The sequence below is a fragment of the Poecilia latipinna genome, unplaced genomic scaffold (assembly GCF_001443285.1).
Source record: "Poecilia latipinna isolate Pla-1442-1.1 unplaced genomic scaffold, P_latipinna-1.0 Scaffold1101, whole genome shotgun sequence".
NCBI lineage: Eukaryota > Metazoa > Chordata > Actinopteri > Cyprinodontiformes > Poeciliidae > Poecilia > Poecilia latipinna.
Window position 1 is genome coordinate 99391 of NW_015113717.1, and position 14365 is coordinate 113755.

Below are 14365 nucleotides of genomic sequence, written 5' to 3' on the forward strand. Positions count from 1 at the left end.
AATCAAGAGGATTTTTGAGGAATGGAGCAAAAGACCTTTGTAGTACCAGAAATGTTCTATTTTCGGCTTTAAACATGCACCAGCCTTTAAAGTGAAACGTTTTAGACGGGATTTGTGAAGAACAAAAGAGGGACGCTCAAAAAAATACTTTCACCTGGTATGAGGATGACCTTAAATGTTAATTGCTTTGTGTTGAGTATACCAGGAGAAGATCTTTATAACTAGAGTGAACAAAATGTCCGGGATTTAATAAATGACAAAAATTATTCACCTAAGTCCTCTATTACCCTTATGTAGTTATAATTCACATCTTAAAGCATTCATTTGAATGACATTTCTGAAAGACCTTGGCTGCAGCAGTGCAGACCTGTGCAAGAATCATGAGCAAGCTTTCATTTCTCAGTGTGCTGCTTCACAGGAGGCAGATTTTTCTCAAAGAAATTGTTGGAAAAAAAAACAAAAATCTGTGAGACCTTCAGAAGATCTGTAGCATTGTTTAGTAGTTCAAGCAGCTTCAACTCCTTGGAAACAAAATATGAAGAGATGAAGACCCACAATGTCTCCTTCGTACTTTTAAGAAGTAGTGGTTAATGAGATAGCATGCATAATATAAGAGATTATTGAAAAATGTGTGTGTGTGTGGCGGGGGGGTTCCACTTTAAATGCATATTGAAACATACGACTACTTAATTTTTCAATGCATTCTGCATTGCTTTGAACATATAAGCAGTTCTGAGTACTTGTATTAGACATATTAACCTTTTAAAGAATACGTCTCAGAAAATTGAACACAGCATGCAGATTAGAGACTTTCTCTTGAGCAAAAATACAGCAATTTATAGGCATTTCAGAAACGGGACAAAGCATGCTGGGAAAGTCTGCAGTAGTGGAATGCAGCTTTATATCATTTTAGCTGAGAGATTTGGACTCCCACTCATCCTGGTTAATTAGATGCGGTCATTTCTGAAACAAGCCGTCCTGCAGTGCTCAGCATTAACATTACAAATAGAAAGTCTGTCAGAACTTTAGGTGGTTACTGCATAGTCCAGCAGTAACCTCCAGCACTTTTTACCACATTCACATATAATTAAATTTTTCCTTGCCAGCAATGTCCTTCACTCATATAGAGAACAGGTTGTGGTGGTCCATAAACGGACATATTTAGGACACATTTGGGGGTTATTATCACCTAAATGTTTAACTTTTTAGTAAGGTAAATAAAGATAAAACACCTGCCTGGCACCTGGATTACTAAAGATTCCCACTAATGGCTAATACAACGGGATATGAGGGAAATTCATCTTAATCAAAGCTTTCTTAAGTAAAACTGTCAGCTAATAAGTAAAATCTACTTTCTGCACACTTGGTTTTGATCTTTTTTTTGATTTACTCATTGATAAGTTATTACAGACTTGCCGTTGGCATAATTCTGTAAAAATCTTTAACTGGTATTTCTGGCAGAACTGGAAGTTCTCTTAAGTTAGTCGGTTTCCTGGCACAAACCCAGTTTCCAAGCTTAGTCTACGCATTTTCAAAATGTTTGAAGTTAGGGCTTTTTGGGAAACTGTTCAGACAGTTTAATGTAAGCCTTTCATAAAGCAAATTTTGACGTGGGCTTTTGATCATTGGAAATTTTGAACACCCAGCTGAGTCCACGTTTCAGTCATTTGACCCGAACTGTTACCCAGACATGAAGTCTGTTCAAAAACTGTTTCAGTGTGCATAACATTTGATATTTTAAGTAGAGGATAGTCCCTGGGTTATGTACAGATTAAGGAAATAAAACTTTCCAAATATTTAGAAATCAGAATCACAACTTCTCTACTTTAAAGCAGAATTTTACAGATTTCCTTATGTCCAGGCACATACTAAGGAATGGACTAGTTTTGCTTTTCTTCTGTAGTATTAATCGGAGCACATGGATAAATTAGGTTTCTTCTTTCCTCTCTGTCCAGGAAATACATACACACATTTTAAAAAATGTTTCGGAGACATCTGTTGTCGACGTTTCAAGAGCCCTCACTGTTTCTAGAGCACACACTTGTGATTGATGGACTCCATTAATTTAATGACATCAAAGCCCAGGAGAGATAACATGTTCACAAGGAGCACAATTCAAAGTGAACACAATCGAAAACATCATTGGAAGATGAAAGCCCGTCTCTTTTCATCTGTGGCGACGTGCTTGTTTCTTTCCCAGAGGAGGGAGAGGGGTTATCCCGAACAAATGCTAATGACGTGTTGCCTTCTGCAGGGATCAGTCATTAATCAGTGTGGGAGCCATCATTATTCCCTGCGAGGCACCCACGATGCACAGGGGGAGGAGAAAGGACGGGGTGGTCCTAACCTAAATGTCTCATCATGTTATGTTAACATCGTGGCTTATTTCAAACTGGAGGGTCTGGATCACTCAGTCAACTTGGGTAATTTTTAAGGCAATGTTAAAAAATATATGAGTAAAATATCTATTTTATTTTGACAAACTCAGTTCTTAATCCAGTTGAAATGTTGGATTAAGATTTCATTGTAAGCTGAAAGTGAGGAGTGGGACAAACTTTCCTCAGACTCAGCGAGGTTGTTTACTTTAGTCTTTAGTGTCAGCATTTAAATAATCAGCCAATTGTCACATACCACCGGCTTTCTGACACAAAACAAGTGTATTGCAATGATTTGCAATATTAAAACTAAACTAATGTAGTACATTGCTTCATTGCACCTGAGTCATGTGATGCATGCTATCAATTCACAAACAATTTACCTTAAAGAGTTTATGTATAAAGACAATCTTATAGTGGGCATATAATCATCATCTAACTTAGTTCAGTTATATGAACAAATGAAACTGCTTCGTACTCGACAGTCTGACTGTTACAAGACAACATGTTTGAAATCATCGTCTGCTTGTGTTGGCAATATTTACCTTTGCCATAGTCAATTATGCCAGTACTGTGAGAAACAGTTGCTAAGAATATCTACGTATTCCTCATGGAAAATCATAAGCCAAACCACATACCCTGAGTAAAGAGTGCAAGTAAAAAAGATTCAAAGAGCATCTTTTCATCTGGGTTTTTGACTGGTTATGCTCTGGGTATTTCCTCTCTCTTTGGAATATTGTGAGAGCAAATTGGCTCAAATTTAAAATAATTGAAATTCGGACCCATTGATAAGAAACCCCTTAGATCCTAAACCCATTGATGCCATGTGATCAATTTCCATAAAGCCAGGTGGATAACCAGAAGACCAATTGTGAGCGACTCTGTGCAGTAATGAGACAAGAACGGATTACCATCAGTCAGCATTTGACCCCGATGTTAATATCCCATTACAGGAGACACACAAACATCTACCTACTTGCGTACATCTCATTTTGTACCTCCAATTAACCTCTCAGACATCAGCAGGAAACCAAAGTACCAAGGAAAAGAACCATTGCGCACACAAAGAGAATGTGCAACTCCACAGGCAGAATAAATCCAGGATCTTCTTATTGAAAGTGTCAACGACTAAATATTAATATTCTCTAAACTCATAGTTTGTTTTCAATTCAGTTACGTTCCATTGGGTTTCATTGAACAATACCCATCTTGAACCCTGTTGATTCTAATTGTAGTCAGATAAAAGCATTTGAATCCATTTACGATACAGTTCACTTAATCAAAAATGTTTACACAAAGGAAAAAAAACAACTATCAGATTCAGAAAACGACAGGCTTCCTGAATTAAGTCAAATTTAACCCAGTAAAGCCCGTTTCAAAAGGCATCACGATTCAATATGTTCAAATTACCTTATTTACTCTAAAAGCCTCATCTGTTTTGCAGGTTTTTCTCAGACATGGAGACATTATTTAACGCTGCATGACACTGACCCCTGCAGGATAACACAATTCCTGCAAATTTTGTAACTTTCTGTTTTATATTTTTGAATTGTACTGTTCCTTATTGCTTTACATTTGTTTTTGGGGGGTTTTGTCAGTGTGCAGCAAAGTCCAATAACAACAATAATAATAGTAGTAGTAATAATAATAATAATAATAATAATAATAATAAATGTAGTTAATAGAACATTATAATTGTGAAATGTTCATTTTGTAAATCAAAAGAAGTGAGTATCTATTGTCCCTTGTTTTTTTTTTTTTTTTTGTCAGTGTTACAAACCAAAGTTTAGAGGAAAAGAAATGTCAAGATGTCACCCAATTTGGTAACTGAGGCCCTTCTTCTCTACGTGGCATTTGAGGAATGCTGACTCACACTTCCTGTTTCCTGTCCATTCAGGAAATGGCAGGGTTTAACCCCTAGCTGCCTTGGCCATTCCATTCTCATATCTTTGAGATACTGTCAGTAACCCCAAGGGAGATTTTTAGTTTAAAGGATCCAAACTGCAGCAATTTAGTGTAATTTGTTAGTTTTGAAGGCTTCCTGCGGATTGAGCTTTACAGGTTTTCAACATTCAGAAAGTAGATGAAGTTAGTTGCACAATCATTTCGTGTTGCCTTTATCTGACACTTGCCATCAGCAATAATAAAACTAAATTCAGTCAAATGGTGTATGTGATGATGCGACCTTATTTTAGATTGATTTTATCTAAGCGTGGGATCCTGAGCATAGAAGCACAACTTTGCTCTCTTAAATCCTGACAGAGTCCTTTGAAAGTTCTCCTTTTGAAATATTTTGAGCGTAGATTGAAGAGAAAGCCTTTGCAATTGCTATTTATAAAGAAACCGTTGCATTCTGAGTCTGTGATGAAGATGAACCGTGCTGTCGGCTTACAACTACACAAATGCCGACAATTATGTAAAAAGCATCAATCTCTCTTTTCTAAGCCTTTTTATTTTCAAATACAAATAGATGAAGAAAAAAATGTGCAAAGTATTGTGCATGTAATCTCAGGTTGTTGCGTTCAGTACCATGCAAATGTTTCACCTCCAGCTTTACCTCTATTGCGTTCCCCAGGTACAAAAGCTGTTCATCATGTGCATGACCCCGTCGCATTTCTAGTCCCTTGTTAATCATATTATATACATACATACATATCATCACTAGTGATACCTACTCACATTCCAGCGCTTCAGTCAAGAACAAGAGGCATCTATAACTGAAACAAAGTCAACATAACGAAACCGTGTTGAAGTTCTTGACTTTGATACGTTTCTGACGCTTGTTTCCGTTGTAGATGGTAGAAGCCAAAAATAACTTTGACATTCACTGAGAGGAATTATTTTATATAAATCTTTTGTATGAGTCACAGTGGAGATGCTAGGTGGGTACAGCCATTATTTGACAAAAAGCGCTTCTCTCTTTTTTTTTTTTTTTTTTTGCCACCTATGGATGCATCTCATATTGTCCCTCTGTGGCAATAAAGAAATCGTTGAGAGTGCTCTGTAAATAATCAAAAGTGGGCCGTTCCTCGGGCTTTTGTTTCCAGCACACCGTCATGATCTCGTAAAGTTCCTCGGGGCAGCCTTCCGGCCGTGGCATCCTGTAAAACTTGTCCAGGTTCCTGATCACCTCTGGATTGGTCATTCCTGGTTGGAGCCAAGAAAAGCCAAATTAAACTCCCAATTATTTTTGCAATTGTTTATATGTATTATGATATGTGTCGTAACATACGTAGTCACGGGCGATTATCAGTATCTCAAAACGTTATGCTTTCTAAACCTCAAAGATAATTGTTTCTTAAGGTTTTTACCGGGGTATGGTATCCTTCCATATGTGACCATTTCTGTCAGTAGGATCCCAAAGGACCAGACGTCTGATTTGATGCTAAACGTGCCATAGTTGATAGCCTCTGGAGCTGTCCATTTAATGGGGAACTTCGCACCTGAATATTGAAAAAAGACAATGATAAACATGTTGCTGACAAGTAGCTCGAAAGATCCTGTAACACCTTATTCTTATCTTAAGATTCACCCAGTCACCACAGACACAAGGTTTCCACAAGAACATTTTCTAGCAAGAAGAAATGTGTAATACAGTCGTCATATTTCGTCAGACTGAGGATTATTTTTAGTTCACAGTTGTCATGCAAGTGCGTATTTACTGACATATTGTTTCAAATTAGCCCGTAGCAGTAATCTGAGAAATGTTGAATTTGAGACGTAACTTATTTAACTGATGTTTGAGTTCTTTCTGAAACTTTTTTCAGAAAACTGAGCTGTTTAGAGGATTCTAAGTATTTTTCCTTTGAAGCACAGTATAAAGAAATGAGAACGGGCTCAAGACTTTTTTTTTTTTTTTCACAGGACAAAAAACCAGTCTAAAAAATACACCAATTTAAAAGTTGCAAAATTCCTCATTATACAACCACATAAAAACTGTGCAGCATATTTAATTTGATTGCACGATACATAAAAATGCAGTTACGATCATTTTCTGCTCGTACTTTACCTTCTTGTGCCGTGTATTCAGACTCAATGATCCTGGCAAGGCCAAAGTCAGCTATCTTGCAGTGGAGCGTCTCATTGACCAGAATATTAGCCGCGCGAAGGTCACGGTGAATATAGTTCTTCTTTTCAATGTATGCCATGCCCTCGGCTATCTGTCATAAAGGAGACAGAGAAGCGGACATGTCATCTGAGTCATGTGCTCAAATACAAATTTAAGTGTCTAATATAGGACTAGATACATCTCAAGTATTTATTTACAGCCATCCGGATAAATGGACAGCAGTTTGTACACTGTGTGTGTTTGGTCTCCCTTGGCAGCATTTGTAGGATGTGTTCTGGGTTCAACAGTTGGGCTTTCAGTAGTAACAGGGTTTAATAGGATGTCATACTATAAGGAAGTTGAAAGTTTGGGGGGAAAAATACTTTTGTGTAGGGTTGACGGCGGCGCCGGCGGAGGGGGGGCTTAGTGTAGATGGAAAAATAGCACAACTTCCTGTCCGGATGTTAATAATTGACGTAGTGCGACGCTTTGAAGCCAGTTGAGCGAAAAGCCCCGCCACAGAAACCACACAGCTACTGCTGACAGTTTCCATGTGTGTTCACATCATAACTGGTGTCAAAGATTATACTACAGTCTCAAAAACGTTCAGAGCTTTACTGTAGAACAGTGAGAGTATAAATAGGCTTTGAGGTAAAAATAAAACCTAATATTTTTTTTAGCTGGACGGCGACTGGAGAAATCAAACACCTAAATATTAATGTCTCGCAGTTACAGGCAAAAACTACACCAGTTAGAGCAGCAATGGCAGAACCGCTCATAATATTATCAGGGAAATGTTGCATTACAGGATGAAACTTTGAGATCGTGTAATTAAAGCGGTTTCCCACCTGCGCTGACATATCAATCAATTTGTTCATCTTGAGATTTTTTCCTTCATCGGTTTTTAGAAAGTCAAGAAGGCAGCCTGTAAGAGAGAAAAGGGACATGATACCATCAGAAAAAAAAACCCTAAGCAGATTAAAATGTCACCCAATCACCATTTTGTAGAAATGTTAATTTATGGTCTTTTATATGATGTGATAGACTCGAGTGCGATAAAACGTACTGCGCTTTAGTGAGATACCTTTCACGAATGAGGCTCCGAGTTAATCATCAATGTTCTAACAAGCAAAATTTCATGCTGCACATGGACAGTTATTTGACAAAAATAAATGTATATGGCATAATAATCTTCAAAATTCATGAAATAATGAAAATTCAAACTATATTTGTCTGCATCTGTTTATAGTTAAACAGATTTTAAGTCATGCAAAGTGACAAAGTATTGCCACTTTGCATGACTTCAAATGCAGCTGCAGATTTAAATCTGCGATAGATTTTTTAGCACAAATGTAACAAGCTTATTCTATTTTCCTTTAAATATTAAGTAACACTGAGAAAAGAAGCAAATTCATTCTTCTCTCCTAAGTTAGTCCTGATTAACTGAAACTTGCAGCTCTTTCATCTAATCAGCTGATTTTCAATAAAAGAAAGGAGCAATCTTCTACATTCTTACTGCAGATTTAATTTATTTTGGAAGAAAATAAATCTTCCAAAATTTATTTTGGAAGATTGTTCTCACATTAGGAGAACAATGTAAATATTGTTCTCCTAATGTGACGATCAAGAAAACAATCCTATTGTTTCATGTCTTATTGCAGTTCCGAAATTGGCTTTTTTTTTTTATTCACAGATTAACCTTCTACCTAGCAATAGAGAATATGCCGCAGACTATGCTAGTGTCACACAGTATTTTCTGTTGAACCTTGAGCGTTGTTTTTTTGTGTCTACCAACACAAAAAATTCTCTAATCTTTTCATAAAAACTTACTAACAGTATATGCAAACAGATTTACAAGCAATGTTTATCATGCCTGCCATAGCTGATCACACTCGAAATAAATAGTCAGATTTAAAAAAATAAAGAAAGAAAAGAAACTCAAACTCTGTGTTAATGCATATTGCAAAAAATTAAAAAATTAAAAAATGGGATGGGATTATGGTTTTGCAGGAAGCTTTTATTTTTCAGACATTTTCCATTTTAAAGTCTTCCATGTGCCTTTAAAATGCCTTTTAAAACTAAATAAAGTAATCTATTTGTGAATAATGCATTCAACTACAAAGTGTATTTTTTTTTAGAATACTACAGCATTTTGGTTTCTATATCTATTTTTCATCCCCCTCTGTTAAAATCCTTTCAAAATCATATTAATTCTTGCAATGAGATTGTTTGATATACTGTAATTCTAACAAGCTAAATACAGTATTTTAGATGGAAAAAAAATCTACACTATATTTATATGTTTTTCTAATTTTGAGTTATTTTGCACAAAAAAATGATCAGGGTCAATGTTAATAGTAGTTTTTGATGCTCCTCAAGATGCATAATTGCCCCATTGAAATGATAATATAAAACTTGTGGAGAGGCATCCACCACCAATAAGTGACGTAGTTAATTCTTTTGTACACAGTAAATGATCTAGACGTGTATTTTCTTGGTCTCTTTGGGAGGAGGACGGTGACAGGGGTAGGAGTTTGCCCTGTAACCGACGGGTTGCCAGTTCAGATCTCTGCTAGGTCTGCCTCAGTCTTTGTGACCACCTGCTGCTGGTGGTCAGAGGGACGGGCGGTGCCTGTGCATGGCAGCCTCGCTTTTACTTCTATCTGCCCCAAGTCAGCTGTGGCTACTATGCAGTCGCTTGCCACCATCAGGTTGCGAATGTGTGCGTGAATGTGTGAATGGCTGAGTGTAGTGTGAAGCGCTTTGGGGTTTTCTGGACTCGATAAAGTCCAGACAAAGTCTCTCGATAAGAGAAATAATCTCGGTAAGTGTGCATATTCGGCTCTCTGTTTACCACCATATTAGTACTGTGATTCATAACATATTCATCTTCAAACCTTTTGATATTTCTTACCGTTCACCATGAACTCAGTCACGATGAGAATAGGCTCCTTGGTGACGACAGCATGGAGTCGTACGAGCCTGTCATGCTGCAGCTGTTTCATGAGGTTAGCTTCCTGAAGAAAGGCCTCCGGCTCCATCGTTCCTTCTTTCATCGTCTTGATTGCAACCTTCTGGGTGTTCTTGTAGTAGCCTGCCAAGGAGGTTCATGGAGATTAATTAATTCACTCCCCTTTTTGAGCTCATGAGACCCCTTTGAGCGTGAAAGGTAGTTTTCTTTTTCCTCACCCATCCAAACTTCTCCAAACTGCCCAGCACCGAGTTTCTTCACCATTTTCAGCGTCTCTCTGGGAATCTCCCACTCATCCTGAGCCCACGGCTGCTGAGGGGCCTTTTGTTTACAAGGAGCATACAGTCGAAGACACAACCCGTCTGCAGTCCCTGCATGTAAGCGTGATACATGTATGATAACTACTGAGAAAATGTTTTTGTTTCCATCCGTGACAGCTAGAGCAAAGTTATGCTTGCTTGCATGAGCGCCTTTTATCAGGAGCAGCTGTGCTTTGGCAGACATCTACTAGGTTTATCTTGTGGTTTAGTCACAGGAGAGGTAGGGCTATCTAAACACACTTACAGGAAATGCAAAATGCATCTTGAGGGTCTAGTTTCCTGATTTCATTCAAAGTCAGAAACCGATGTTAAAATTCATAGCAGCGAAAACGAAACATCTGTTGTGATTAAAAAATTTTGAAGTCCACAGAGGTGTCCGTTTTTATGTGACGTAACTGAAATTATGACGAAAAAGAAAACTTTGCATGTACTTGTGTTGTAAACTTACGGGTGTAGTACTTGACCAGCTCTTGTAAGGATGGGAAGGTGTTGGAAGGGGAGATATAGTAACCACCTTTGTCCAGACAGCGAATCTTGTAGTGTTTCACCACATCTCCTTGTTCTTGATCATTGTCTCTTACCGACAGCGAGTACGACCCTGACAGCAAGAACCGAGAGGAATCGGTTTTCTTTATTAAACCTATCACTGTTTGAAGCCAATGATTGTATGTTGTTTTTAATAGGGCACTGATATTTAAATTTTGCAAGCTCTTACCTTTACAGGTCTCACTCTCTCGAACAAGAAAGGAGCCTGGTTTATTTCCAGGAGCCAGAAGCAGTCGTTCCGTCTCTCTTCGACTCACATCTTTGAAAAACCATCTACGACACAACACAGTTGTTTTTTTTTATTACTTTCATTTCAAAAATGCAAAATCATAACAGTAGTAATTGCACTTTAAAATATGAGTGCTAAAAGCTGCGGCACTCCTGATAAAACATGTAGAAAAGCATGAAAATAAATGACTAGTGTTAAAACCTGAGATGCCACTTGGGGGCTCGTCCAGACTTGTTAGTCACAGTTGGAGTTGTTAAACAAGTGTTGCTCTCACTTTAAATATGAGCAACTAATTTTATTGCTGGTATTTTTTCATTTCCCGTTAAGCCCTATTGCCCTAGTAGATTTAGGGCAATTTAGGAAACGTAACACTTCCGGTTTTCAAAAGTAAACTGTTTGAATCGGCCCAGTTAGGATCCTGACTTGAATCGATGGAGAGAGATACATTTTAAGGTGATGTGAAGGGGGTCTTTCAAAGTTCTGGAACTCAAAAGAAGAATAAATTATCAAAATATCTGGGGAACCCTGTGAAAGCTGCTATTGATTATAACAGTAGCAAAAAGTATTTCACTGAGTACTAAGAATATATATATATATATATATATATATATATATATATACAAGCTGACATGAATTTTTAAAAATGAGATTTAAATAAAACCTGATGCATGTATGGAATTTGAATCTATATTTTTTGAGTTAATACAATGAAACACCTACCTCATTTCTCAACATAGACTAACTTCTTGGGTGTGGTTCATTTCTGTCCTAACAAAATGAAGATGAACACATATACCTTGGTTTGATGGCTTACTCTCATGTCATTCTTACATGGTCAGAGACTTTGAATAAAAATGGAAGTCTATGTCACATCGCACTTATAGCCCAAAGAAACAGGAAGTCATTGACTAATTGAAGGCTTCTAGACACTTCGATAAACTTAAAAAGGTAAAGTAAAAACATGGACAATTTCCTTTAGCTATGTTTACTTTATATCTATTTGTGAGTGTTAATAATAGTGCCTCCAGTAATTTTGTTGAAAAATAAATACTTTATAGCATTTCTTTCCCTTTAGTCATTCTTGTTATGCAACTGTAATAAAAGATCATTTTATTTCATGCCTTCTACACATATTTACCAGGGCTGCCAATACTGTCGCAGAGTGCTATTTTCTGGCCTAGATTAGAATGTTTTCCCATACTTCTCCACCTCCAGCGTATCTGATCTGGCTACATAATTAGATGGGATGAAGCCCTCTTGATCAGTGAGAAGCGATTTAGCCAGCCACCATTCTCCGCTCCTACAAGTACAATATACGACACATATCAATTTTGGTTTAACTGGGGGAAATGAGGAGCAGCAAACTTCATGAATTTCGAGACCGGGACGACGCTTACTCTTGTACAACTTTGAGCTTGTCTCCTTTCTTGAAAGAAAGATCGCTGTCGTTGGTCGCTTTGAAGTCGTGCAGTGCTATGAACACATTTTCATCTGAAAAAAAAAACAAAAAAAAAAAACAGAGCGATAATTGTTTCTTTCTCATCATGCTCCTTAAATCTTTGTTTAGTTTCACTACCCACTTTTTGACACCCCTCTATATTAATCAATGCGTTTCTTTAATCATCATATGAGTCTGTTCCTTTTTCTTAAGTAATACGCACCCTTGTTTAACTCTGCCGTGATGCTAAAACTACTTTCTTTTGCATGCAGCCCTGCTTATCTTATTCCCAGAAGAGAGCGAAGGAAATTAAGCTGCGATTTTAATCACACAGAGTAGCTTCGTCCTACACACACTAATGTCTTGTTGACTGCATTATTGCAGAAAGTTAGTTGCAAGGGAAAATTGTAGTGATTACCGTTAGATGTATAGGTGTTTGCGTTGTTTCCCTAAAACAGAGAAAATGTTTGTTTTTGTCATCAGTATTCATGCACGCATTTATTATAACTATCGATGGTGTACTGAGCAGATAAAATTGATCACTTAAGTGTTTTACTTACTGTGCGGTTTGATGAGTGAGATGTCTGGGGGTTCTTTACTTTGTAAAATGAATTGTCATCTTTTACGTCTTTCTGGTCACTGCACGTGCAGCCCATCCTGTGAATGTAAAAGGAAGGTACATAAGCTGAGCTGTAACAGCAAAAAAATAAAAAATAATAATAAAAAAACTAAATCTGATGGAACATCTTCTCCTTTACCTGATTAAGCTGATGAGCTTTCCGATTTTCAGTCTCCACTCCTCCCACTGCAGGCCCACGTCTTTGACCTCATGCCCAGTCTGAAGAACAAACAAATCATTCGAAGCTGCTTCTTTTTTTTTTTTTTGTTTCTTTTTGTGCCAACTATTTTTGGTTTTATTTCTTAGCAAATGGTCTTCTAATGAAACTAAACAATTCTGGAAAGAGGAAGTTGACAACACTTCTGCACCTTTACTGAGTAGCACTTTATCAATGTGCATCTCTCATGTTTGCGATAAAAATAGACAAGTGAAATTGCTAAGAAGCTGATTCAGAAATCCACATTTAACTCTCCTTATCTACATTAAGGTCATGTTTTGTTCCAGACATGTTTTTCAGTGTTTAACACGTTAAATTTATAGTTTTTGCTATTGTCATGTTCAAACCATCAGAAATTCAAAAATTCAAACAAACTATTGTTTTCTTTCGATTAAACTGCATGTGTAACTTTCTAGCTTGTCTTCTGAAAAGATTCTCTCTTTCCTGCGGGAGTTAAATTTTATAGCTTAAAAAGCAAATGAGCATAAATAGCAACATTTGTGCCCAGGAGACAATTATCATTAAACATTGAACATTACTGCCTCCGCTCTGTCATAAAATCTTTGATGAACGTTACCTTAAAAATTATAACTTTAAATTTGTTCTTAGACGAAAAAGATATTTTTCTTAAATTTGGTTGCTGGTACCATTTATACGAACATTAATGCAAATATTTTACCTTCAACAACATATATTTTCTTTCAAATTTTCGCTGTAAATTACTTGCCATAGTTAGATAATGTGACCATCTCTATCAATTTCTGATTCCTGAGTAAAACATTATGTTGCGTCATCTCTTGTAATTATTAACACAAATGCTTGTGGCGCGCTTCTTTATAATAAATCTGTAACAGTAATTCTAACGGATGATATATACGACTTTTTAATTTAGGAAAATGATAACACAGGAGGTATTTACCTTCAGTTTGTCCTCAGAAGTAACTCAGTTGCAAAATGTCTTGAGTTTCCTCAGTGCTTGTCAGTGTGTCACTCTCACTCGCTTACTCACCCTGGTTTAGAAAGTTTCTCTCTCTCTTTCTGTCTGCCTATCTCTCTCTCTCTCTTCCTCTCTCTCGCTCTCTCTGTGTTTCTCTCTCTCTTTCTCCCACAGAGGGATCAGACCTCCCTGAGGGTTCGTAGTGCAGAGTTTACTGGAAAAATGCAGCAGCATAGGTTGGCCTGTAATTATCTCCCTACTTGTTATAAACATCTATTAGCCCTTTAGCCTCTAAATTAATACAACAGTATTCATCCTCAGGTGCAGCAGTCACAAAGTTTTATTTATCAAGGCATATCAAGTTTTGCTCCAAATCAACTTAATGCCCTTGCACCTAAATTTCATATCTGTTGTGGAAAAAAAAAGTCTTGTACCTCATGTCTTTTTACAGCTAGTTGGTCTTAACTTTAGGCGTGGTGAGTAAAATAGGCTGTAAGGTTTCCATGACACATTTCTCAGTTCCTCTAGTGGTCTGTGTTTTTTTTTTTTTTTTTTTTTTATCTCTACAGCACATCTCATAAGCTAAGTGAAGCGTACACATTTACACGCTGCCACTGTTTATTTGTTTGGGGAGAAAACCAGGAAGTAGATCTGTCTTTATTTGA

The 14365-nt window shown here is 37.1% G+C and overlaps 1 protein-coding gene across 2 annotated transcripts; it reads right to left on the reverse strand.

The window, feature by feature from the left end:
- Window positions 1-4807: 4807 nt before the first annotated feature.
- On the reverse strand, window positions 4808-13770 carry blk (BLK proto-oncogene, Src family tyrosine kinase). 2 transcript variants are annotated; one of them, XM_015052309.1, is made up of 14 exons: window positions 13683-13770; window positions 12686-12765; window positions 12488-12584; window positions 12346-12376; window positions 11887-11980; window positions 11691-11789; window positions 10430-10533; window positions 10163-10312; window positions 9613-9765; window positions 9338-9517; window positions 7272-7348; window positions 6385-6535; window positions 5687-5818; window positions 4808-5522 (listed from the first exon to the last, which is right to left on the reverse strand). In XM_015052309.1, exons 3-14 carry the CDS (start codon window positions 12581-12583, stop codon window positions 5320-5322), a joined length of 1470 nt encoding a protein of 489 aa, XP_014907795.1. In that variant the 5' UTR covers window position 12584; window positions 12686-12765; window positions 13683-13770; the 3' UTR covers window positions 4808-5319. The 2 variants fall into 2 exon arrangements, with proteins under 2 accessions (XP_014907795.1, XP_014907794.1); XM_015052308.1 differs by lacking the exon at window positions 13683-13770 and having other exon boundaries at window positions 12686-13204.
- Between the last annotated feature and the right edge of the window lie 595 nt (window positions 13771-14365).